Genomic DNA, 25,539 nt, shown 5'->3' on the forward strand with positions numbered 1-25,539 from the left:
GTGTGTGTTTGGGGGTGGGGGCTCTCTTACTTTTGGTCCAGCTGTGTTTTGCTTGTAAAGGAGCATCATTTCATGTCCCATTATCCACGTGCTGCTTCTGCTTCATGGGGGATGCTGTGTGTGTATGAGTGTGTACATGCCTGGGGGTTTTCACTGCTTTTGCACAGCAGAGCCTTGTCCTACCAGTCAGAAAAGCAGGTGAGATATAAAATCAGGGGGGTGGGGAGATAGACAGAAAAAAAGACAGTGAGTGAGTGAGTGAGTGAGTGAGTTAGTAGCCGTGAGGCATGTGTGTGTCTGAATAGTGGTAAATATCATGGCCAGCACTGAACAGAAGCTTGGCCTGCATGGCCTCATTCCAGAGAGCACGCCTGCGTTCCCCTACATCCTCAGGCAAAACAGGCAATTAGTAAAGAGGCAGTGGAAAATACAAGAAATCAGAGAGAAAGAGGTAGAGAGATTATCCGTTTTTCGATTGATTCTTGGTCAAGAAAATGTAATTTCAGCATATTTAGTGTTGCTCGCTATTATTATTATTGGATTAGGTTTTTTTTCATACACTTAAGTAGTATATTGAAATTAATGACACCTCAGATTGTGTGGTTTGTGGAGGGGAGGAGTTATTAAGCAATACCTGCTGAAAGAACCAATGGAAACCAGCCTAAGCCGATTGGTTGGTTTTAGATGGTGTTCCAGCCAGGTCACGGCTGGTTTCAGAGGGGGCTTAGCTAGAAAAGCTGACCAATTAACCAACTGAACACCACTGACCATCTTAAACCAACTAAGACCAGCCAACCAGCACAGGCTGGTTTTAGCTTCTTATTTTTCTCCCTCATCCGCATGGATTAATTAAAAACAGGTGGAAAATGCAATTAATTGACATTAAAAGAGAAAAAATATATAGTTTCCACTTGTTTTAATAGCCTAAAAAGAAATGAATTTGAATGTTAGAAGATAAAACTTACACTTACACATGCCAAAAATGCAAAACAAAATTACTAAAACGTAAAAAAAAAATTATAACATTAAAAGCTAATTCAAATTATTTATTCTATTAATAACTACTATAATGGTATATAAGTAATACTAAAATAATGCTGCTACCTGGCATCATGGTATCAGCTTTTGCACAGACAAGCACCACTCACTTTTTTTGTAAAAATAAATGTTGAGTATTTTGATGTAGATTGTGTTCAGTGGACTCAAAGTAAAGCTAGCATTGAATTTAAGTGTATAATCTGTGACGATTCACTGTTAAATATCCCATTTGTCCTGAATAAACAGTGCAAGAAAGCATCCATTATGTCCTCACAAATTTTGGCATAAAGTTACCCTTCTATGAGAGTCACAGATCTATCTTTGTACTGTGATATGTGTTTCAACCTCTCATGCTTGTTCAAGACTTAATCCCTCTATCTTCTTCTTATGTTCCCTGTCTTTGACAAGATAATAGGGAGGTTCTATGCCCCACTGTCACAGTAAATACAGGGTTCAAGAACACATCCTCACAATCATATGTGCCCACAAACACACTCATCAGATAGCAACCCTGTATTTTCAGGCTGACTCAGTGAGCATCTGACTTCCCCATAATTCTTTTTAAGGAGTTCAGTTGCTGCAGATTCAATTACCAGAGAAAGTTGCTCTAAGAGTCACATTCTGCTCAAATCGCATCACCATCTCATTACCACCCGCATCAAGTAATGGAGATGGAAGAAAGAAGCAAATCTGAGGAGTAATTTCACAGTGACACTGCAGTCACATCAGTCAAAAATAACATTGAAGTAGCACTGAGACGAATATCAATTTTGAAATGACATGTAAGATAAATAAAGGGTTTCCATCTCTGTATTTTGATTTATTCTTCTATATCTTCCCACAGAGAAAGATTCTGGGCTCTGATTTCTTCAATAAGGTGTGTGGTCATCTAAAGCTGCTGGAGAAAGAGTACTTTGGCCTGGAGTTTCGTCACCATACTGGCAGCTATGTGAGTCAAAACCTTTAACCTGTCAATGAAGTCAATAACAGAGTTTGATCAAAAACAGCAGAGCCTATACTTAAAGGGATATTTCACCCCTCCAAAATAAACATTTTGTCATAATTTACTCATCCTTGTGTTGCTCCAAACCTGACGTTCTTTCTTTTGTGGAACACCAAAGAAGAAATCTTCTATAATATAGATGGCCACTTTTTTTTTTACAATTATTATTAATGGAGTCTAGAACTTTTAAGCCTTAAAAAGGATGCAAAAGCACCATAAAGGTGTCAATAAATGGTCCATTTGACTTGTGTGATGTTCCAATTTGAATAAATAGTCACTGACATCAAACTCTTTGCAATGACTTTACAAGAGTAGTGATGGTCTTTTGGGTGAGATTTTTTTAAGTCAGTTCATCCGGTTCAAGAACTGATATGAATGATTTGTTCACAGTTCTTCCTGATTTGATCAGTTCACTAAGTCATTGATCTTGTTGCAGCTGTTCTTGGGTTAATAGCTCATTGCATGGCAAGATTATTTAATGAATAATGACTTCAAATTTGATCTGAAGAAAATGTGGTTTGGAACAGTTGAACAAATGACAGAATTTTTATTTTTAGTGAACTGTCCCTTGAAATAGTTGCTATGTACACTTGTAAAATAGATAGGTGTTTGCTGCACCCATAGAAAATGAAATAAGATACTGTTTCTTCTACAGGTTTGGCTTGAACTCCTGAAACCAGTGGCTAAGCAAATCAAAAGTGAGTTTTATTATGTCATTTTTGTTTTGTGTGACAAGGTCCACTTGGTTAATTGTTTAGGTCACACATTAGTTTGGGGACCTTCTCACTATTAATTATTAATTACAACTTTTGCCTATTAAACTCCTAATATACTGAATATTAATGGTTAGTAAGGTAGTTGTTAAGTTTAAGTTACAGAGTAGGATTATGTGGTATTAAAATTGTCATGCAGAATAAGGCATTAATATATGATTTATAAGTACTAATAAACAGCCAATATGCTAGTAATATGCATGGTAATAAGCAGCTAGTTAATAGAGAGAAGTGGTCACTAAAGTAAGGCTAGTGGTTATGCTAGTGGTGAATGGGGAGTGATGCATTAGTTTTGCTTAAGTTTTACTATTGGCAAGGAGAAAGGTTTATGACGGAAGGATTAAAATAGGGTTTCCATAAAAAGTTATTTAATAATTTAGTGATCCAATATGCCCCCAAACTCTTTGTTATAACACACTTAATACTGTAGAAAACTACATCAACAGCTAGAAATGCTGCTGACATGCTTTTTAGCAAGTCAGCAAAATTTTTTGAAAATTAACATACTTTTAAATATACTGTATCTTGAGAACATATCCCCTGGCACATCTTACCCCACTCTCCCCTACCCTAGATGCTTACTGTAGAATATGTTATCTCAGAAGTTAGTATTCACCAATTATCAATTCAGTTCTTTCCTGGATTGAACCTTTAATTTAACATCACAGATGCTTAACTATTAGACCACAACCCAACCATCCACTTAATCCTTTGCCTTTAGTGAACGTTAAGCTTATTAATAAAAAAGGCTTAATGCTAGTTTTATGGGTCTAATAAGATGCTTCTCATCCATAGATATCAGTGATGTGGCTTTCCATTTTATAGTGAAGTTTTTCCCTCCTGACCCAGGACAACTGCAGAGAGGCTTAACAAGGTAAACCACACGCACATGATTGTCTGATATATATAGGCAGATTAATAGATGGTGATAGGTCATCTGCGTTCAGTCTGACTGCTGCCTCTTTTATACAGGTATCTATTTGCCCTTCAGATCAAACAGGATCTGTCAAATGGTAGCCTTACCTGTAACGATAATGGCGCCGCCCTGCTGGTCTCTCATATACTGCAAGGTAGCCCCACTTACCTCATTGAATGTCTAATTAGCATCAAAATAAAATGCTTTCAAATCCTGCCTGTGATTATCATATGCACATTATACTTCTCCCTCTCTGTCCCCATTTGCAGCAGAAATCGGGGATTATGACGAAGAGTTGGATGCTCATCATCTTGAAAATAAGCAATATGTGCCAAACCAAGAATACTTGGACCACAAAATCATTCGTTTTCACAAAAAGCACAGGTAAGATACAGCCACACACCATGCAAGTATACCAGAATAATAATATTACCACTGACATCCATATATAATGTAGAATGTAATGTATTGTAATGTAATAATATACTTTCCCCCTGTGTCATTACATTTTATTATACAACACTTAATTTCTGAACTTATTTATTATTGTTTTGTTTGTATGTATGGATTACATTAGTCGCTGTATGTGCCAATGTGACAATATGTGTCGTGTAAACAGGCAGATTGGATGTTCTGAGGCATTGCATTCTGTATTCTGTGATTAAAACTGCGACAATTTAGCACTACTTCATGGTTTAATGATGTCATATTATTCTTTAAGCATGCACAATGTTTAAGATGGTATGGAAAGTGTAACCACATGATTCGGATTAGGGTCACAATTGACAGAAAGTGTAAATGGATGGTCAAAAAGAATTGGATATAGGCAACAAATTAGAATTGGGCATCAAGACCTGCTGTGTAAACAAGGTCTTAGTTACCAAATCAAAACTCAAATGAGAACATTTGTACATTCGACAATGATTTTGTTTATTGGGTCAGAGGTCACGCTCCTGCTGAATCAGATGTGCATTTGCTGGAGGTTGCCCGGAAAATGGACATGTACGGTATTCGCCCCCACCCGGCCCATGATGGAGAAGGCATGAGGATCAACCTCGCTGTCACACATATGGGAGTACTCGTTTTTCAGGTAATATACACAAATATAAGCTTACTCCTTAGCTTTCTAATTGAAAAAAATATGCATTAAAATCACACAAAGCAACCACAAATGCAGCTTAGAAATGTAAACTCTCTTCTATGTTTATGCCGTTATCAGGGAAACACAAAGATCAATACCTTCAGCTGGGCCAAGATCCGAAAGCTGAGCTTCAAGAGGAAACATTTCCTCATCAAACTCCACACTGAGAGCGGGGTGAGACAAAAATTATCCCTCCATGGCAACAGCTGTATTTACAATGGAATCTGTGGGGAAAAGAATACAATAGTTCCTCAGCAACACTTGAAATAATCTTTCTCATTATGTATTATATCTGCAGAGAGACTGTGCTGACTTCTAGATTTACATTTAGTCATTTAGCACACACTTTTAGTCAAAGCTGGCAGACTTACAAATGAGGAACAGCACAAGCAATTTATCATGATAGACAACAGAATGATATAAAATAAACGGAAGATAAACATCAGAAAATGCAAGAAGGCAGATGCACAACTTTTGTTTGTCATATTAAATAATCCAATCCAATCAAGTGGTACAATTTCAGATATTTTATATTGACGATTTCCATAAAAATAGGAATGTATTTCTAATAAGAAAGAATAAGGATAAAAAAAAATAATTTGAGGCTGAAAATGCTTTAACGTTCAACAAAAAGAAGACTGCATGGAATGATCAGTAATATCCTCATCTATCATTGACTCAACTCTTATTGTGTTAGCCTTCAAGGAGAGACACTGTTGAATTTTCCATGGCCAGCAGAGATGTGTGTAAGGCATTCTGGAAGTTGTGTGTGGAGTATCATGCTTTCTTCAGACTTGCCGAAGAGCCCAAGACACATCAAAGGTCCATTCTGTCCAGCAAAGGATCCAGTTTCAGATACAGGTATTTGAAAGGCAGACTTCAGATTTTGTGAAATGCAATGAGAAGCCCCAGTTGTCTAATACTTTATATTATATGATTATAAACCTTCTGAGAGATTGTAATGGTTATAATCTTCTTTACTAAACACACATCAAGAGACTTTAGTCATTGCTTTATATGTGTGAAATATTTACTGAGAGCTGATGATAACTGGGAAAATGAGTGATGGTAATCTCTGGCAACAAGAAGTGGGTGTGTCTAGCGATATGACAAAGTTGAGAAAAGTTTAATTTGATGAGAATGAACAATATGATCATATTACATATACAGTATGTGGCAATATGATCAGATACGATAGCTGAGTGTAGGCTTGATGCAGAAGTTAATGTCACTGTGAGTGATTTCAGTCTTCTGTATAATATATCTCTGCCCACATACAGCAGTATAATAAAATAATAAGTGGAAACCATGTAAGAAATGGGCAGCATTCTGCTGAGTGAGCTTGATTCATGTATTAGCAATTATACACTACAGTTCGAAAGTTTCATACGTCTGTTCAACAAGGATGCCATAAATTGATCACAAAATGACAGTAAGGACATTTACATTGATCAAAAAAATATTTAAAATAAATCCTGTCCTTTTGAACTTTCTATACATCAAAGGATCCCCAAAAATATTTTTTGCATTGTTTCCACAAATAAAAAAATTAAGAGGCACTGTTTTCAACATTGATAATAATGTTTCTTACGCAAAAAAAAAAAAAAAAATCAGCTGTTAAGAAAGATTTTTGAGGATAATGTGACATTAAATACTGGGGTAAACGATGCTGAAAATCTAGCTTAACGACATTATTAATTAAAATAGAAAGAACTAGGTTTGATTATATATTTTTTGATCAGTAACAGTTGTCTCTTTTTATTCTTGCGATTGTGGTATTGTAGTGGCAGGACTCAGAAGCAGCTTCTCGAGTGTGTAGGCTCTGGAGACAAGAAACATTTGCCTTTTGAAAGGTAAGATGTTAAGTTGGGTATTGTGTGTTGTGGGAATACATTTGTGCATAAATTGTACATGTAGTTTCTAAGCCACTAATAGGAATAATTAGAATAGCAAAAATAATACAATTGTCTTCTGTTTGCTTTGACAATTAGGTAGTCCTGAACTAAAACCAGTGGTTGAGTCAACATTACTACGTTGAGCCACTTAAACAAAGGCCCTCATGAGCATACATCTGAAACATAAAATGTCAAATAAGACACCCTAAAGTGTCATTAATGGACAAGTGATGACCATTTCAAGTCAACATAAGTACACTTTAAGGGCACTATTTGGGATTATACAACCTGGGAAACCAACAGAACAATTTCAAATGCACCGCAGATTTGACATCTTTACACTACACTACTTTACACAAAAATGTACAAAAGCTGTCCCTGTGGCAGTACCCTTTCAAAAGGCACTAATATGTAACATTTACATACTAATTTGTATGCTTTAGGTACAAATATGTACACTTAAGGTACTAAAATGCACCTTTTATGAGTAAATAAGGTACATCGCTGTACCCTTTGAAAGGGTGCTCTCCCAGTGACAGATTTTGTACCTTTTTTATGAGAGTGTAGGGCATATTAACCTGCAAACGGTTTAAAGTTGTCTTTGAACACTACAATTTGTTTTAATATTTTATAACAGAGTCTTTAGGGAATTGGACAGTGCTGAAGGGCTTTGTTTTCCACTGCATCTACAGCATGTTTTGCTTTTTTTTTTTTCAGAAGTTACTGCAAGTCTGAATATGACACTCGACAGTGCAGATCCTCTCCTGACATACTGACTGACGTCTCCAAGCAGGTATTTTACTAGTTACTTGCATTTCGTATTTGTTTTTTTGGATCGTGTTTCTCACATTTGTTTCTTTCTCTCATAGCTGTATGGGCATCTACCTCCCGACCCAACCGTTGCTGGGCAACACAGCGAACAGACAGGCGTAGCAAAGCGCAGCCTATCCGCTGTGGAAGTCATGTTCGCTAATGAGCTGGAACGAACCAGGCCCTTGTCACGAAATCCTGCCTTCTCAAGCAACTCTGCTTCGCCCAAGCTCCGTTCCCTTTCCACATCAGGAGCAGAACATCGTAGTAGAGGAGCTCAGAGACAAAAGGCAAAGAGAAGATTGTCTCCTAGCGCCCAGCATCTTGTGCTCCTCTATCCTAACACGCCCCATCTGCAGTTCCACCCAGTGCTGCCAACCTTCCCACTCGCCACTCATCCGTACCTGCTGCAAGACCACACGTCCTCATCCCTAGACCGACTGCCTCAAACCCATCACAACCATGTGCCTCTGCAATATTTCCCCAGACAAACTGCCCATTCGTCATCACCGTCCTCTTGCTTGTCACCACAACTACAAAAGCAGCAGGAAAGGTTCCGTCCTGCCGGCCAGGGAGAATCGAGATTGTACCCCAGAGGAGGACTTGGACTAAGGGTTGGGTTGAATAGGAAATTGGACTTGAGTGGAGTGGAAGCGGGCCATTACAGCGACGACTCCACCTTTCAGACCGGCTTGCCACGTCGAGCCTCAAGTCAACCAGACTTCGAATTCCAGCGACTTACACTGGCCTCCAACGCCGCTGCCTATGCATCCGAGTATCGCCCTCTAGGATATTATCCACACCTTTCTCGACACCAGGTCCCTACCAGACCCACCTACCTTCCTCTAAGTCCCGCCCCACTCCCAGAAAGACCCACATCTTTATGTGTGCTCGGCACAGGTAGTTATAGTGATTCAGATTCAGACACTTTCTACCCCTACTTTCCTGCACTGGGTAAAGTGGTGCGTTCTGGTCCGCTGGCGCGCATGCGCTTTTCTTCTGGAAGTCTCCAACTTGATGAAGAGGATGGAGAGGAAGAGGACTTGGACTGCCCGAATGATGAGGAGAACACTACTCTCACCACCGTTAAGGTTCTGAAGTTGTAGCCATGTGCAAAATCGTGACAAAAAATCACTAAACAAATAATATAAACATTTGATGGCCTGCAGACCTTGCACTTTTAGAAGTAATGGTAGAGTAAGCATACCATAAAGGATTCATATTAGGTACATTAAAGGTGCCAATCCTGTGCCTGCACTCTTCCAAAAGGGGAAAATTTGCAGTGATGTCACAGAACAACAAATGTTTGGTTCTCCAAAGAACCTCTCAGTGGACCGTTCTTAAAAGAACCATTTTTTTTTTTTTAAGAAATGTGAAGAACATAATCATCTGAAGAATGTTTTTTAACTGTAAAGAACCCTTTGTTTAATAGAAAGGTTCCATGGATATAAAAGTTTCTTCTTGGAACCATAGATGCTAATAGGATCACTAGAAGCTTCAAGGCAGGAAAGGTGTTGGAGCTAAACTCCACAGGGAAATGGCCCTCCAGGAGCAGGACTGGACACCTCGGACCTAAATTATACATAGTAGAACCTTTTGAAAGGATGCGGCAATAGTGACAGGTTTTGTATCATTTTTTCTGAGAGTGTGGGGCAGTATCAAAAACAGAGGGGGCACACTAGTCAGGTGTCTATTACTGTAAATAATACATCTCAACTTGATTTGCACCTTTGATCTAAAGTTATATTTTGTTGTAAGCTGCTTTTATTAAATTATGTAAAGGCACAGATTACCCCAGAATGAAAATTCTGTTATGATTTACTCACCAACATGTCGTTGCAATCCTGTATGAATTTCTTTCTTCTGTGGAATACAAAAAGAAAAGGAACTCCAGAACTGGATCCGTCAGATGCATGAATGCATCATGTTGTGAACTGGATGGACCAAATAAAAAGACTCAACACATACATCCACCATGATAGGAGTGGATTGGATATTCTTTCAATCTGAGTTGCACAGAATTTAAAAACATGGGGGTGTTTAGATCGTTTTTTTTTTTTTTTTTTTTTTTGTAAACTATACTTTTAATTAGTATTATTATTCCATAAAATGTACTAAATATGTACTGAGTAAATAATCATTCTGTGGTGATTGAAATTAAATCTTCATTTTCAGGTAAAGTTAAGCCAAGTCCATAATAATGTAACTTAACTCAGACAGCTGACAATTAAAACCGATTTTCAGATGTCTGTGTGGCTGGAAAACATTAGCAATTATTTCTTGGCCATCTGTGCTACCATAGTGATAAGTATTATGATAAAGATATGTATTACGTTTTGTCATTTATTAAAAAAAGTCATGCTCATAAACCACTACCATGTTCAGTTGAATGTTTGCATATTGTAACTTTCATAAGCAACTTCTCTCTGGCTTCTCATTATAGTATTTCATTCTGTTTGTCAATTAAAATAAGTCAAAACCCCAACACACACACACACGAATACTCAAGAGATTGTTAAACATTTTAGTCACAAAGGAAAATACAAAAATTATCAACAACAAAATCAACAATGACAAGGTTAGATTCTGTTAGCGAAATCGCTAAAATGTAGTGCAACAATATATATATAGATATATATCTAACATTTTCAACAAAAAATTAAGAGTAAATGCACAGTACTACAACTGCACACTCATGTAAACAAATCAAACTCTGCAAAAATAAAAACATACTGGTCACTTCTGAATTTCACAGAATAGGTACAGGTACAAGTACTATGTCTATTAGTAACTGTATCTTCATTAAGAGTGCAGTGCAAGAGGTTCATTTCAGCCTACATGATTTGTCAGCCGGTACATTTACATCGGATTACACTTTCCAAAATAATGGGCAAAAAATGACAACAGCTTGTCACTGGTACAACTTGGTACAACTGTACCTTATTTACCCTCAAAGGATTCTAGGCCTATTATTACTTCTTATTAATTTAAAGCTTGATAAGGTATGAAGTTGTCCCAGTGACAGACTGTTGTACGATTTTTGCACACTTTTTTCAGACAGTATAGATATTAATCACAGCAATTTTTTTATGAGTTTTTACAGTCATTAGCATTTAACAGTTTATATGTGCAGATTGTGCCAAACAGAGAAAAAGAAAAGGAAAAAATGTTAAGTCAAAATTGTAATTAAAAAATATCTTCCCATACTACTTTACTAGGTAATGTTGAAGGTCTTCGCAACATATAAAAGAGAAGATTTTAATGCAGCTTTATACCTATATAACCACAGACAAGTACAAATTATGAGCAGCAATGTCTGATTAAAAAACAGCATCAACAAAAGTAGCACAAGGATCATTAGGAATCTCAAAATTATCTCTAATATTGCATTGTGTTGGATATTTGATCTTTATTAGTTAGTAAGCAAAGCATAATGCTGAATGCTGTAGGAGGAAGAAAAGGAAGGTAAAGGTTTGGTCTAAACTTGGGCCACAGACAAGAAGAAACCCCTATAGAGTCACTGAATAATATCTACAGAAAAGCAATAAACTACACTGAAAGAATAATCAATTCATCTTTGCCTATGGTTCAATCTATAGCACATTCCAATAATAGCACTAAAATGCAAAAAAAAAAAAAAAAAAATGCTTTTGTTTCTCCTCTTTTCTAAACCTTCCAAATGTTTCAGTGTGTTTCCATTTCCTTTTTCTTGCTCATACCCTTCATTTTATGTGCAAGGTCAGGGTTTTCCAATAAAGCTAAAAGTTGCCGTTCCTGCAGTACAAGTTTTAACACCAGTGCACATGGTCACATGAGGCACTTACACTTTGTGTTTCAGCAATTCAGCCACAATCTCTCATTCTGACTGTAACGTTTCCATATATTTGTGTGATCTCAATTCATGGTGCAAAAATAGCCTGTGTCAGTAGTTACTGATTGTGCAACTAAACTAGAAGTTATTATCCTACTGACAAGGCTGAAATATAGTTTTTTCTATGCTTTTTCTAACTCTGTAGTGGTTAGGAAGCAGATTCCCATCAGGAATGTTGGCGAATTGGATTTGATATCAGTTCAGAGAAGAGTAGTGTATCAAATAAAAAAAGGGTGGAGGGGGGGGCAATCTTTCGGGTGAAAAGTGGTCACATTTCACCCCCAAATCAAAATTATATTATAATTACTATTATTATCCAAAATAATAATTGATTTGGGGGTGAAATATGTCTTGGATATTTTCCAGACAAAGCAGCACTTTATTAACATCTTTTTGCTCCGTTTCTCTTTACTCTCGTCGCTTGCACTTCATTGCTACCTCTTCCTCCTCCACATCCATCACTCCTATGATGAGTAGCTGTGCAGCGGTTCACTGATTTTCATGCAGGCCCAATGTAAAGCTCTGACCAAAGTGATCAGCACCAAGAGAATGAAAAGTACCCAGGAGGCATAAATCCCATTATATGTCAGAGCCTTCCTCCACGTGCCAGCCTAAAAAGAGAAACAGAACACAGAAAAGGGGATTCCTGGTATTCCGAAATGATGGTGCGTTTTGAAATAATGAACTCTAAAAATGCTTTTATTCTTACGATCAATCCTGCAGTCGTTATAATGAAGATCAAGCACAGCAGGAAACATATCAAACTCCGCTTTCTAGGGTACCTCTGGCCAATCGATGAGCTGCATGGATGAAAAATATTGAATTACATGTTATTAATTGACTCGCAGCCAGTGACTGTAACTGCTGGTACTAAATAAAAGAAGGTCTATGGATAATAATTAGCATACACTTTTTTGCAGTGTGGACAGCGAGCCAATGTCCGATCTGTAAATTCTGTCCACTAAATCAACAACAGAGAGACATCGGGTCACAGCTATATTAAGGCTATTATTAGTTCAAATGAAATGATAAAGAGCTTTAAAATATTGCAACTTTGCATGAATATAAAAAAAGTTCTTACCAGAAAAGTGTTTCCACAGTGGCCACAGGAAACTCTGGCACCACTAGGCTGAGGATTCGGACTATCGGCACTAGGATGAACTGGACCCAAATTGATAATTCGCTTACTGATCCCCATCAGAAAGAAAAAAGAAAAAAGAAACAAAAAGTCAAACATGCACACACAAAAACATGAAATAACAGAATTTCTGTAAACTCATAATTAAAACTAATAAGAAAAACATTATCAACATCATTGCACAACAACCACTGGGCATCCAATCATATTTAATAACCTTGTTTCAATAATCTTTAATGTCATTAAAATCTTTAAAATCTTAATTATCTCCCAACTAACAGTCTCTACAAAATTTCACTTAAAAAAATAATAATAAAACATGTTTTTGAATATACGCTACTGTTCAAAACTTGTGGTGATAACATTTGTGATTATACATTTTTGAAAGAAGTCTCTTGTTCCCACCAAGGCTGTATTTATTTAATCACAAATACAGCAAAATCATCAACATAATCTATTTTCATAAAAATATTTTCATTAATTTATGTGATGGCAAAGCTGAACTGCATTCATTATTACAATTTAAAACAACTGTTTATAAATGGTTTATATAACTGGTAATATGCTGATTCGGTGCTCAAGTCTTATTATTATCAATTAATTATTGATATATCTAGTAGAAACCTATGCATTTTTCAGGATACTTTGATACAGAAGAAGTTTAATAGTACATATATATGTTCCATGGTGTGTTCCTAACCTAATACTTTGTTGGAAGGCTTATGAAGGATGGTAATGTCTCTCACCAGTAAGGTCGAGGGCAGGCAATCCTCTGCGAGGTGACTTTGCAGATGAGAAGACAATTACACGGACACCTCACATACTTCTTTCCTGCTGGAGCATTCTTTATGGGCTAGATAAAACAGGAAGTGATATCACCAGTACAGTTTTCAATCAAATATAACACATAATATTAGGTATGTCTGATGACTGGAATCCTAAATGAATGTGCTTGTTAACTCACTGTAGCCTCATTGCAGACACCGCATTTGACCACATGCTGGTGGATTTTGCCCTCCACACTAATAGGCGACTGACACACTCTGCAGCTGATGACAGCAGCACTGCCGCTCTCCGGAGAGCCCAGCGGGGAGTACGGTGGAGGAGCCTCTCCCACCATCAACGTGGGAGGAGCTGATGGGAACGCTGGGAAATAACAATATATATATATATATATATATATATATATATATATATATATATATATATATATATTTAGCCTTTTTTTATTTCATGGCAGAATCAACCTTCCATACAAACTGGTTAAACAATGCTTAAAACCTTTTATTTATTTATGTATTTATTTATTTTACACAATATTTATGAATATACTTACTTTAATAGATTTACACTAATATTTAAGTGATATGGCTTCTAAACTTTTTACTTAAATTAGAAGTTATGTTTATATAAATTATAAATATACATAAATATATTCAGTGCTAAGAAAGTAAGATATTTTTGCAATTTATAATACAAAAACATGATCTAAATAAACATTACAAAATATTATGTAAATAAATACATCAAAATAATAAGTAAATAATATTCAACATCAATAAAAACCCTAACCTAACAGCATCCCTTCATTACTAACCATATCAACTTTTTAACACATTTTATTGCCATTTATATGTTTGAGCAAAGCAAAGAAAATGGATTTGCTAGACAGAGCAATATTGTGTAGATCGTTAGGTACTCAACATTTTTACAAATGGTCAACGATTTTAACTTGTATTATTGCTCAATAGTCAATAACAACGTTACTTGAACTGATCACTGATAAGTGTGAGGGCAAAAATCATGATTCCTTAAGTCATGTGATTCTGGTGTACACTGTCTAATCTGCCACTATTTGTAGTGTGCTCAGGATCTGCAGATTACAGATTACTGAAAGTTAAATCACATGTTTAAAATATGCACACGCTGTACTCTAAATTAATTAAAATAAAAGTAATAAATAATAAATGTCTCGCTAGTCAGCATAAGAGCGTGGGCATCATAGGCGCGTTCGAACGCTCCAATCGAATCGTATGTTCGAATTCGCCTACGATGCCCAAGATCCCCAAAAATGATGTGAGGGTACACAGCACGAAAAGCGTTCTGTCAAAACGGGTCGTGTTTGACTCACTCTGTGGTTTGCTCGGAGGTCGGTAGGTCTCGTCTCCCGGTGACAGCCCGTTCATTCCATAGCGACTGTCCAACAGCAAAGGCGATCTCTCACCGTCAGCCATGCCGTAAACGAGCGCTAAATCCCGCGGTGGATTTAGGGTTTGCTGCTGGATAATGTTGTTGCGGAAAGCAGAAGTGATGTGTGAAAATAAATCTCTAGGAAGTGTCACATGACTTTTTTTTTTTGCTACCAGGAAGTCGACAACAAAAATAACAACACAAACACGTGATCAAGGGTTGGGCCAGTAAGCGACGAGCTCAGAAGGATTGAAAAATTAATTATGATCCCTTTTTAATTAGCTCTCACTCATTAGGTTCGCTGTGCATACAGTTCCAGTGAAATATTAATGTTCACCTATACAAGCCTTTATAAAAGCTGCCTGTTTTAGAGAATGTTATACATTTTGTGCAAAACTAAATCCTATTTTATGTTACGTTAATTATTACACTATAATAATAAATACAAATAGTATGATGTATTATACTCACATACAAATAATAATTTATAATAGCAAATACAAATAATAACATTAAATATATATATATATATATATATATATATATATATATATATATATATATATATATATATATATATATATATATATATAGTGTGTGTGTGTGTGTGTGTGTGTAGATAGATTTCCTGAATAATAAAAACTGAAAGAAATGTAGGCTATATTTACCACTACTGGTTTATTTCCACTCAAACTTGGAATTTTCAAGTAAAAAAAGCCAGAATATGAAAAGATGTCTTTTACTTCACATAAGTCAGATCAGCATTTAGACACAAACAAACCACAGATAAATTATAATAAATATCAATGTAAACATTCTCAATATACACGTTCATCTGTTATGTACACACATCCCTCAAGCTGTCCATGAAACAGCAAAAACATTAACATTTCAAACAAAACAAAACCCATCACTTCAACAAAAGTTGTCCAGTGCCCTGAAAATGCAGCAACCACTTTTGTCAGAAATTACAGTTATAAAATACATCTTTATTTACAATCCTTTTGTAAAATGGAGTACAGTCCATGTACTCAAACACACACAATAATACCAAAATGAGTTATGGTGCATCCTATTGCATTTAGCTGAAATACAGTCAACACAGCTGACCTTGCGAGTGTGTCCTCGTGTCCCTTAAAGCCAATCAGTGGTTATGTTATAAAATATATACTGCTTACAGGTTAAGATACTGATTTAGCAACTTCAAACAAGATACTAACGAGAGAAAACTGACTAATCTGCATAAATAATATTACAAAAAAAAAAACAATACATGTCCTGGGTTATATGAAGAAAAATAATTTAGATGAACAGAGAATGGAAAAAGTTCCAGGTTTGTAGAAGTACCTTATATTTGTATGCGTGTGAGAAGCAGCAAGCAGAAGTCACACTCACACAGCAGCACTCTTCCGTCATCATAGCTGAAATTTGCACTTCGGTAACATAATATTCACAATGTCCTACACATGATAGATACTGATGAAACGTTCAAAGGAACCGATGGAAAACTGTTTAGTGTTACACATCGTAATCAGGAAGTGCTGAATAACTGATGCCGCCAACAGAAGGTGGGGAGGAATGGAGTGGGAACAACCAACATATTATAGAACCTGTAAAATATAAAGCAGAAAAACAATTATTCTGTACACAGCCATTATAAAAAGTGTGATGTCTTTTTTTTTTTAAGAATTCATTTTATTCAGTAAGATCGCATTAAATTACAAAAGGTACAGTAAAGACATTTATAAGGTTTCAAACAGTTTCTGTTTCAAATAAAATGTATTCTGAACTTTCTATTCACCAAAGAATCATGAAAAAATATATATAGTGTTCACAGTAATAAGAAGGGGATATAGGAGTTTAACATTGATATTAATGAGAATTGTTTCTTGAGCAGCTAATCAGCATATTCAAATGTTTTCTGAAGGATGTGACAGAAGGAAGCAATGATGCTAAAAATGCAGCTTTGCATCACAAGGATAAAAACATCTTAAAATATAAAACAGTTATTTTAAATGATAGTAATATTTCACAAAATTACTGATTTTACTGTATTTTTTTCCTCAAATAAATGCAGCCTTGGTGAATATAAAAGAATTAAAAGACTAAAAAGACTATAAAATACACTTTTTTTGTTTTGTTTTGAATAATGCAAAGCATATTTCTCAATGCTTTGGATTTGTAACAGCACCAATGATTCAATTCTAACAACAGGCTTGCAGGACCAAAACAGACACTGTAAATAAACAGCATTAAACTCACCACGTCCGAAAACCTCCCTCAGCAATGCAATTTTGGGCTTTCTTGTGTGTGCAATGTGTGTTGGGTGGGTGGTGTTGGGTTTATCTTTCAATAGTCTGTTCCTCATCTGTTCAATGGGCGTCTCATCTGTTATAATGGACACCAGCTTGGGACAAAAACAACAGAGAGGAAGAAGAGGAGAGATCAATGCATGCAAACAAAAAATAAATACATTTCAACAGTTAATTACATAAATGAGAACAAAACACGAGTGTTCAGAAAGCCAAAAAAGACTAGTGCAAAAGTTTTATGCATGATTAAGTTTAGACTTTAGTTTAAAAAGACACTTTGCATCAATCACGGTATTCATAATATCGGCTGTCAATGAGGATAAACACACAACACATCATCTGCAATGTAAAGGTGGCAAAATATGTTTAAATTAATTAATACAGATAAATGCAAAATGACAATATAAAATATTATAATGATGGCATTGCTGTTTATTATAATGTTAGCATATAGTCCAAAATTAGGAACTATATAATGCTGAAGCATACCTGGTCATAAAATATCACCAAGACAAAAACTCCAAAAAGTATCGACTCCACCAGCAAAATAATATAATGTGCCCTGTATAACAAGTGACCGAGAAAAGTGTGAGTGAAGTGAAAGCTAACAAAAGAAAATTATTCTTAAACAATATTGTAATCTTCATATATCTTATACAAACATATACACGACCTATATTGGTGACTTACACGATGAGATGTTTGCTGGGAGCTTCTTCTCCTTCTTTATCTCCATCTCCCTCTCTTTCGCTCCTTATTCTCCACACCCATGCTGACACCACCAGCGCCATGGAATACAAGCTGGCCATGCCTTTAACGTCAGACAGAAACAACATGGCATTAGAGGAGAGGAATGGAAAACATGGAATCCAACACTGAATTTCTTCACGGGAAATTCTATCATCATTTCATGTTGTTCCAAACAGTTTTGGGTCCCACTGACTTCCATACTAAGGATAAAAATACAATGGAAGTCAAAGGGAACCCTGATACTATTTGGTTTCTAATATTCTTCAAAATATCATCTCTTGTGTTCCACAGAAACAGAAGAAAAGGTATACAAAAGGTTTGAAGTGGCTTTTAGATGAGCAACTATCCTTTTAAAACTTACCTGTGTAGAAGAGGAACTGAATGAAGTATTTCTGATTGAGCTCTCCAACACAATTATTGATCCTATAAAAAAGCAAAAATATATGCAAACACTTTTATCAGACAGACTGCAAAAACAAAAACAAAAATTATATTGCAAACTCTTATTCTACTTTAAATACACCCGGTTATATGAAAATATATTCAATTTGACAATGTTGGCTAATGGAAAATGATGAAAGGTTCACCATGGGCAGTGATGGTCCATTCTCCTAATGCAGCGCTGACAAACTCTGCAGTGATGGGCCCGAGGAGGCCGATACGTCTCACAGCGACTGCACACTGTCCAGCCCTCACAGCCCCGATGAGAGCAACACAAATTTAAAGACATGTCAGAGAGCAAATGCACTGGGAAATAAGATCCAAAGCTACTAAACAGACTATCCATACTCTGCAAAACAATATAGTAAACCAACATAATAACTACATTATTAACAATGTTACAGGAGAACACAAACCAGCAACACTCACTCTGTCATTCAGATGGTTGGACTGGGACCTCAAGTCTGAGAAGTCAATGGCTGTCTCAGGAAGAGGAACCATACCTGTAATAATAATAATAATAATAAAAAATGGTACAAATTCATAGGGTTAAAAAAACAACCAGTCTACAATATATGAAACACAGAGAGAAGCGAGACTGTTCCATGAAATAAGAGCACTCACCAGGATCAGAAAACACTGCTTTTGAATGGCACGCCAGCAACAGTAATAAAATAATATTAAACACAGATCCATGGAGAGTGCACCATACACTAAACACAAACAGAGAAAATAGATACAACACAATATTTTGAATATCACATATGTATTCAATGCAGTATTAATTTTGTTGCCAGCTACTTAACAGGACTTAAATTAAGGAAAATGACCAATAAATCCCAAACAATTAAATGTGTGATAGAGTTTCCATACTGGCAATAATAACATAAAATATAAAACCAAAAGCACAAGCAAAAAAAAAAAAAAAACAAACAAAAAAAAAACACTACAATTGGAAATTGGCTAATACTTAAGAGAAATTAATTTGATTACAATTTATTTTTCCTTAAAACTCTTCTTCGTGATAACCTGATAAATATATAGGAGTTTGCTATTTTAAAAGCTAATGTCCAAAAGCTGTGAGACGTTACAGTTTAATGTAGAACGGAATGAAATAAACACCTTTTACTTCCCAGTACTTCCACAGGATACCCTGAAACCTTATAACCACAGTGTAACAGCCTGAAAGTGTAGTAAACGCACGCTGAATGCTGTTCTACCGCAGAGTGACATCGATGCTGGTACCAGTTGTTAACAGTTTAAACGCACTGTAAACACAGTTCGCGGGAAAACACACCAGAACGCTGATAACAGTCATCACGCTGTTGCTATGGGTGATTCTAAAAAGGAAGGAACCATTATAAAGCGACGGTCTCATGAGATTATGGGTGCTTTTACGTGAACCAAACGCTGACTCTTTAAAGCTTCGTTCAGACGATACTCACCTTCCAGAATACGCGGGGATCAGGACATATTGAATCACAACATAGTCGGCGTAAAAGACGCTGAAATAAGTTAAGATGAGACAAATACACCCGCACGGGTCTCGCCGACAGCGAAACACAGCCATCTTTCCATCTGCGGTCTTCCTGATGACGTCATAAAAGGACCAGCGTTACGTGTCTCGTCGTGTCTGTCGTCCGCTTTCATTAGTCCTGACCACCTGTGAACGGTTGTGTTTTTGTCTGGTGTCTGATAATACTACTCGTCAAAACATGATATATAGTTAAAAATCTAGCACAAACTTTCGAATACCTTTAATTTTTTTTGTTTAAAACAATGCTGTCACAATCTCATAAGACATCTAAGCAGCACAATGTTTAAAATCAAATAAATCACACAGGTTGTTGGAAGGACAAATATGTTTTTATTTATTTTACTTTCTGATCACAGAACAACTAGCTTCTCATTAAGCGCAATCTGAGCTTGAGTGAGATTTGCAAGGTAGGTCACCATCAGCAGATCCTGCAAAGAAACAGAAGAGCATGAGCAGTCCAAAAACACCACAACACAGCTGTGATTCAGTCTGAGAGACATTACAGGGTTTCTACTGTTTAATATTTTACAGCTTTTTTGTGATTTTTATAGATAAAGATTTTTATAAAACATTTTGATTCGGGGAAGACTGGCTAAGGTACCATTAAAGATTTTGAAGTTTTAGGAGTGCAAAAAACTATTTTGACCGATTCACTCACAAAAATCAATTCACTCACATCACTATGGCTAACATGCTTTATTTAACATATGAGCAATAACTAGCCACTGAGATATTGTAGAACAGAAAACTTATATTTTTTATGACTGTGGGAACCCTGAAAGCATGTAAAACATGCAGTTTACAGTATTACTGTACAGGTCACTTACATTAATGTTGGAGTTCAGCATGCTCTCAAAGTCTTCTGCTGAGATCTTGGGCACTTTGTTCACAAGATCCATCAGGAAACGACCAACACTGTTATCTGCCACCACTTTACCAGACTAGAAAATAAACAGAAAATGTATTTTGTGAGATCATCCTACAAGAGGAGTGTTGAACTCTTAGGGAGTCTTGCATTTCCCATAAAATACCTTATTTAATATGAATTCACATTAAAAGTATGTCAAAATAGCTGTCTTGGCGAGTTACTGGCGAGTTTTAACAATTATTTATCTATATTTACTTTATAAAATGTATAGATCCAAAATATTGTTATCGTGGGCTCCTCTAAATGGCGTGAATAATTATATATATTACAAATTATTCAGAATTTGGAATACATTAAGAATACTATTCCCATCAACTGGTCAAAATCCACAACAATGCTGTATGCTGCTTGGAAGAGCATGTGTTGCTCTGATGTAAACAAGCATGCATGAGAAGCACATGGGGGAAACACCTGAGAGAAGTGCTGAATGAAAGCACATTCACTCTCTGACAACAGATGGCGCTAAACTTCAGAAAATGCAGCCCTTACCCTGGAAACCCCATAAATAAAGCAGCTGCGCTACTTTCTAAAACATATTTTAATAATTTAAATATCCATTCAGATTTATGCATTCAGTGTGGTGTTCATCACAGCGCCAAATACTTAAATATTAAGACTTAATTGGCTATTTATTTTCAAACTTTTATCTGGACTACAGCATGCCCTAGATATTGTTTGAAAGTGTTTTGATTATTGTTCATTCAAACTTTACATTAGGGCTTCATTACTGTTAACATTTGTTAATTCATTAGTTAACAAACAGCCAGTGAAAAATTATTCTGAACTATCATTAATCTTAGGTATTCCAATATTAAACAACATGTTAAAATTGAAAGTTGCAGCTGTGTTATTTAATAAGATTACATGAACTAAGATTTAGTATTTAAGTTCTTTTAATGAAAATGAATAACTTCTGTAGCAAATGTAGCTACTGCTCATTGCGAATGTTAATGGTTAACGAATGTGATCTTATTGTAAAGTGATACCCATTGGTCTTTATAATTATATGGCACTTTAATCTGTGTAAAACTTTACATATTTTTCTGTATTGTTTTATTGCATTTAAATCTTCAAAGAAAAAAAAAAGTTATTAAAACTGTTATACTGTATTATGACTTTTTTTAAACTAAATTTAAATACTGTGATAATACAGTTTAACGTTATAAAATCATTAGCAATTAATAACAGGAAAATTTGATACCGGCATATCCCTAGTTAGTAGTCTTTGCTGGCGTATCAAAATGGGAATCGAGAATTGTAAACTAACCGTATTTTCCGGACTATAAGTCGCACTTTTTTTTCATGGTTTGGCTGGTCCTGAGACTTATAGTCAGGTGCGACTTATCAAAATTAATTTGACAAGAACCAACAGAAAACATTACCGTCTACAGCCGCAAGAGGTGCACTAATGCTGCTCAGCGCTCCTGTAGTCTACAATGAGCAGCATATAGCGCCCTCTCACGGCTATAGACGGTAATGTTTTCTCTTGGTTCCTGGTTCTAAATAAATGCGACTTATAGTCTAGTGCGACTTATACATGTTTTCTTCCTCGTCATAACGTATTTTTGGAATGATGCGACTTATACTTAGGTGCGACTTATAGCCCGAAAAATACGGTAATCTGTATCTAAATGTTTAGAGTCATGTAAGTTATTTATTAGAATTAAAGATAACATGGGTTAAAAACAATGATAACAGCTATTTAATTTTTTTGTGACAGAGCAAGTAAAAAAATTCAATCACTGGCCCGGGCTAAGCCTCATGTGGGTACATGTGTGTGTATATATATATATAAGGACTGCATGATTAATTGAATGTGATTGTCATGCACATCTTGTCAGTAATTCCGGTTCTGTGAAAGTCTTCTGTGCAGCACAGCAATTAATAAAGTATGAAAAATAGCAACTCTTTGGATAGAAATTTGGATAAATTACCTCTTAAACCAAATAGGTCCCAAAGAGACACTCACCAGTACATCTTCTATATACGAGATCACTGTGGACAGCATTTCTTGTACGCGTCCGGCTGCACCGGCCACCTGGGCCAGGTCTGTGGTCAGTCCATTGGTACGACTGGGAGATGCACGAGTCCTCTGTAGAAGTTCAACTATAGAGAGAGGTGATCAACCCATTATAAGAATGTGCTCAAAAGAAAATGCTATTTTTAAAATATCCAACTGTCACAACATTCCAATCCAAGATATTGTGTATACCAGTAGTGCCATTCAATTTAGAATGAATAATCCACAATGTATAAAAGTGGAAAAAAGTCTGACCTCCAATGCGCTCGGTGTCGTAGTAAACATACTTGACTGTCAATGGGGTGAACATGACACCAACTGTCTTGCCTGGAACGCCCATCTGGGAACTAACAACACAATCAACAAACAAACATTGCTAGTGCGGCAGAGGAGAGCAGATCAGCAGCAAGAAATAATCTACCTTTGTTTAGGTGATCTTACCTGACATATGCACGGATGTTCATTTTGTTGCTCTGTAGTGCTGTGTCCACAGTCAGGTGAATGGGGTTCGGAGCCTCTCGGCTGTAGTACTCGTGGATCAGAACAGAGTGCTCTGTGATGTCATATCCTGTAGCATACCTGCAAAACAAAGATTGTGCTCATTATGTTTGCATTTCACAAGCATTTTCCACCAAAAATAAAAATTTATTCACTCAAACAGACCATCCGAGATGTAGATAAGTTTGTTTCTTCACTGGAACAGATTTAGTGAAATTTTGCATTAAATCACTTTCATTTTCACTTTGCAGTGAATGGGTGCCATCAGAACGAGGGTCTTAACAGCAGATATTAACATCCAAATAAGCCTCAAGTAATCCACATGTCTCCAGCCCATCACTGAAAGGGTTAGTTCATCCAAAAATGTAAATGATGTCATTAATGACTCACCCTCATTTCGTTGTAAACCCGTAAGACCTCCGTTCATCTTTGGAACACAGTTTAAGATATTTTAGATTTAGTCCGAGAGCTTTCTGTCCCTCCATTGAAAATGTATGTACGGTATACTGTCCATGTCCAGAAAGGTAATAAAAACATCATCAAAGTAGTCCATGTGACATCACAGGGTCAGTTAGAATTTGTTGAAGCATCAAAATACATTTAAGTCAAAAAATTACAACTCTATTCAGCATTGCCATCTCTTCCGGGTCTATTGTCAGCGCGTTCACAACACTGCAGTGACGCTGCTGACGTGTTTTCTGGCACACCTAATAACAAAGATAACACATCAGCAGCATCAATGCACACAGTTTATCTTAAACTGTGTTCCAAAGATGAGCGGAGGTCTTAAGGGTTTGGAACGACATGAGGGTGAGTCATTAATGACATTATTTTCATTTTTGGATAAAATAACCCTTTAACATCTTGTGAAGTGGAAAGCTGCATCTTTGTAAGAAACAAAAATACATCAACATATTAGTTTAGAACGCTTAGCACATTTCTATTTTCAGCATACCATCCAATGATGACTTCACTTGGTGAAACCTTCTTATGGAGCTCGTACATGTTCTTGGCGAACTCCATGTCAACAGCCACCTATGATATAAACATTGTAAACAAAAATCGGGTCACTTTTGTGTATTGTTCACTCGGTCTTTGATGGATGGTTTTTGAAATTCATGTAACGTACTGTGATATTTACAAGATGGAACTCAAAAGCACATCCAATAATTTGATAGTACATCATCCAAAAAACTGGTAGTCCCATGATCATTTCTAGAAATATTTAGTAAGTGTAAAGTCATACAGGTAAAAGGCATATACCACAGATACCATGGTATACCAAGAATACATCATAGTACTTAAGCGGGAGAATGAGCTGATGCTGTTTGTCTCACCTCATCTTCAGACTCATTGTGAGGAACAGAGAAGCAGTTTGTGACTTCAACTGAATGTTTGTCTGTTGTTCCTGTGTGACACACAAATTAAACCAGTTAAGTGGTGCTCTTTATGTTCAGTGCAGATGCGCATTCTCATCCTCTCCGGCCATCTGCTCGACTACAACACATGCTTCGAAAGACAAAACCAGCTTGTGTTCTCTTACTTAAACGCGACTGTCTCGGACTTCACTCAGAGAAAGTAAAGGACCCACCGAGTAATGTTCCGATCACACGAGTCGCTCCCTCATTCCGTCGCTCGTATGAGTCCACAATCGATGCCAAAACCACCGGGTGGATTTTCACGACTGGGCCGTGGACCGCCATGATTTCGTAGAGGAAGTGAAGTATGATGATAAACAAAGAAGAAGAGAGAGAAACATTTCTCCATGGGTTTCGTGCTGCTGCCCCCTAGCGGATGTCTGAGGCCACATTATTTATAGAAATAAACAGAATGTTCTTCAATTTCAAGAAAATGTCCTCTATTTGTAGGTCACAAATCAAACACACAATGATTATCATGTGAACTTCTTCAGAGGTCACTGACTGCAGTGAAGCACAAGATGTTGCATGATATGGATCATGTGGTTTAGCACAAACTTGCTAAGTTCAGGTCAGCATAAGGGTTGTTGTCGCTGCGAAAGAGGCAACGATCAAATACTAAGACAATGGTACATTGAACTCAGCATCGAATTCACTTCAAACTATTGAAAGGAAGAGAAAACGTGACAGGTGAAGAATGTGAAAATGTGTAAAAACAACGTCAGTTGCCACTGTATTTATGTAATGTTTGACTACAAACTACATACATGGTTAGATTAAATTAGTCTGATAAAGGTGAGTCTCTATTTATAATTCTTCACAACCCATTCAGTTTAAAGGGTTTTTACATTCAGCTAGTC

General features: G+C 36.4%; 4 protein-coding genes across 5 annotated transcripts in view; 1 reads left to right on the forward strand and 3 right to left on the reverse strand.

The window, feature by feature from the left end:
• The window catches only part of LOC113044493 (FERM domain-containing protein 7), a 10,235-nt gene extending 620 nt beyond the window's left edge, over window positions 1-9,615 (forward strand). The window contains exons 2-12 of the mRNA XM_026204539.1: window positions 1,883-1,987; window positions 2,697-2,739; window positions 3,610-3,688; window positions 3,787-3,884; window positions 4,000-4,114; window positions 4,673-4,820; window positions 4,950-5,045; window positions 5,569-5,732; window positions 6,656-6,724; window positions 7,484-7,559; window positions 7,636-9,615. Coding sequence (XP_026060324.1) covers window positions 1,883-1,987; window positions 2,697-2,739; window positions 3,610-3,688; window positions 3,787-3,884; window positions 4,000-4,114; window positions 4,673-4,820; window positions 4,950-5,045; window positions 5,569-5,732; window positions 6,656-6,724; window positions 7,484-7,559; window positions 7,636-8,682 — 2,040 coding nt within the window. The 3' untranslated portion in view covers window positions 8,683-9,615. The remainder of the gene's footprint in view (window positions 1-1,882; window positions 1,988-2,696; window positions 2,740-3,609; window positions 3,689-3,786; window positions 3,885-3,999; window positions 4,115-4,672; window positions 4,821-4,949; window positions 5,046-5,568; window positions 5,733-6,655; window positions 6,725-7,483; window positions 7,560-7,635) is intronic.
• Window positions 9,616-10,086: 471 nt separating this feature from the next.
• On the reverse strand, window positions 10,087-14,966 carry pip4p1b (phosphatidylinositol-4,5-bisphosphate 4-phosphatase 1b). The gene is made up of 7 exons (XM_026204541.1): window positions 14,717-14,966; window positions 13,550-13,731; window positions 13,332-13,438; window positions 12,529-12,634; window positions 12,356-12,408; window positions 12,157-12,247; window positions 10,087-12,058 (listed from the first exon to the last, which is right to left on the reverse strand). Exons 1-7 carry the CDS (start codon window positions 14,817-14,819, stop codon window positions 11,912-11,914), a joined length of 789 nt encoding a protein of 262 aa, XP_026060326.1. The 5' UTR covers window positions 14,820-14,966; the 3' UTR covers window positions 10,087-11,911.
• A 532-nt stretch (window positions 14,967-15,498) lies between these two features.
• On the reverse strand, window positions 15,499-20,023 carry LOC113044495 (palmitoyltransferase ZDHHC3). Of its 2 annotated transcripts, none has more exons than XM_026204543.1 (9): window positions 19,724-20,023; window positions 18,903-18,991; window positions 18,708-18,781; window positions 18,425-18,528; window positions 18,199-18,260; window positions 17,778-17,898; window positions 17,577-17,649; window positions 17,038-17,182; window positions 15,499-16,385 (listed from the first exon to the last, which is right to left on the reverse strand). In XM_026204543.1, the coding sequence occupies exons 1-9, from the start codon at window positions 19,846-19,848 to the stop codon at window positions 16,294-16,296; spliced, it is 885 nt and encodes a 294-aa protein (XP_026060328.1). In that variant the 5' UTR covers window positions 19,849-20,023; the 3' UTR covers window positions 15,499-16,293. The 2 variants fall into 2 exon arrangements, with proteins under 2 accessions (XP_026060328.1, XP_026060327.1); XM_026204542.1 differs by having other exon boundaries at window positions 18,425-18,537.
• A 102-nt stretch (window positions 20,024-20,125) lies between these two features.
• eif3f (eukaryotic translation initiation factor 3, subunit F) lies at window positions 20,126-25,010 on the reverse strand. Its single transcript, XM_026204544.1, has 8 exons — window positions 24,853-25,010; window positions 24,599-24,669; window positions 24,217-24,296; window positions 23,205-23,342; window positions 23,019-23,110; window positions 22,713-22,849; window positions 20,643-20,756; window positions 20,126-20,243 (listed from the first exon to the last, which is right to left on the reverse strand). The coding sequence occupies exons 1-8, from the start codon at window positions 24,962-24,964 to the stop codon at window positions 20,166-20,168; spliced, it is 822 nt and encodes a 273-aa protein (XP_026060329.1). The 5' UTR covers window positions 24,965-25,010; the 3' UTR covers window positions 20,126-20,165.
• Window positions 25,011-25,539: the final 529 nt, after the last annotated feature.

The sequence above is a fragment of the Carassius auratus genome, chromosome 26, assembly GCF_003368295.1.
Source record: "Carassius auratus strain Wakin chromosome 26, ASM336829v1, whole genome shotgun sequence".
Classification (NCBI taxonomy): domain Eukaryota; kingdom Metazoa; phylum Chordata; class Actinopteri; order Cypriniformes; family Cyprinidae; genus Carassius; species Carassius auratus.

What these genes read in the sequence shown, in the direction of transcription:
- LOC113044495 (XM_026204542.1), bottom strand. Translation starts at nt 19,848, where the DNA reads ATGGCTGTGTTTCGCTGTCGGCGAGACCCGTGCGGGTGTATTTGTCTC. An exon ending in CCCAGCAAACATCTCATCGT is followed by an intron (nt 17,650 to 17,777) that starts GTAAGTCACCAA and finishes CTTGTTATACAG; the next exon opens with GGCACATTATATTATTTTGC. An exon ending in GAGGGAGGTTTTCGGACGTG is followed by an intron (nt 16,386 to 17,037) that starts GTGAGTTTAATG and finishes TATATTTTACAG; the next exon opens with GTTCTATAATATGTTGGTTG.
- pip4p1b (XM_026204541.1), bottom strand. Translation starts at nt 14,819, where the DNA reads ATGGCTGACGGTGAGAGATCGCCTTTGCTGTTGGACAGTCGCTATGGA. An exon ending in ACCTCCGAGCAAACCACAGA is followed by an intron (nt 13,732 to 14,716) that starts GTGAGTCAAACA and finishes GTTATTTCCCAG; the next exon opens with CGTTCCCATCAGCTCCTCCC. An exon ending in GCCTGCCCTCGACCTTACTG is followed by an intron (nt 12,635 to 13,331) that starts GTGAGAGACATT and finishes GATGGGGATCAG; the next exon opens with TAAGCGAATTATCAATTTGG.
- eif3f (XM_026204544.1), bottom strand. Translation starts at nt 24,964, where the DNA reads ATGGCGGTCCACGGCCCAGTCGTGAAAATCCACCCGGTGGTTTTGGCA. An exon ending in AGTGAAGTCATCATTGGATG is followed by an intron (nt 23,343 to 24,216) that starts GTATGCTGAAAA and finishes TTTGTTTTGCAG; the next exon opens with GTATGCTACAGGATATGACA. An exon ending in AACATCCGTGCATATGTCAG is followed by an intron (nt 23,111 to 23,204) that starts GTAAGATCACCT and finishes TTGTGTTGTTAG; the next exon opens with TTCCCAGATGGGCGTTCCAG.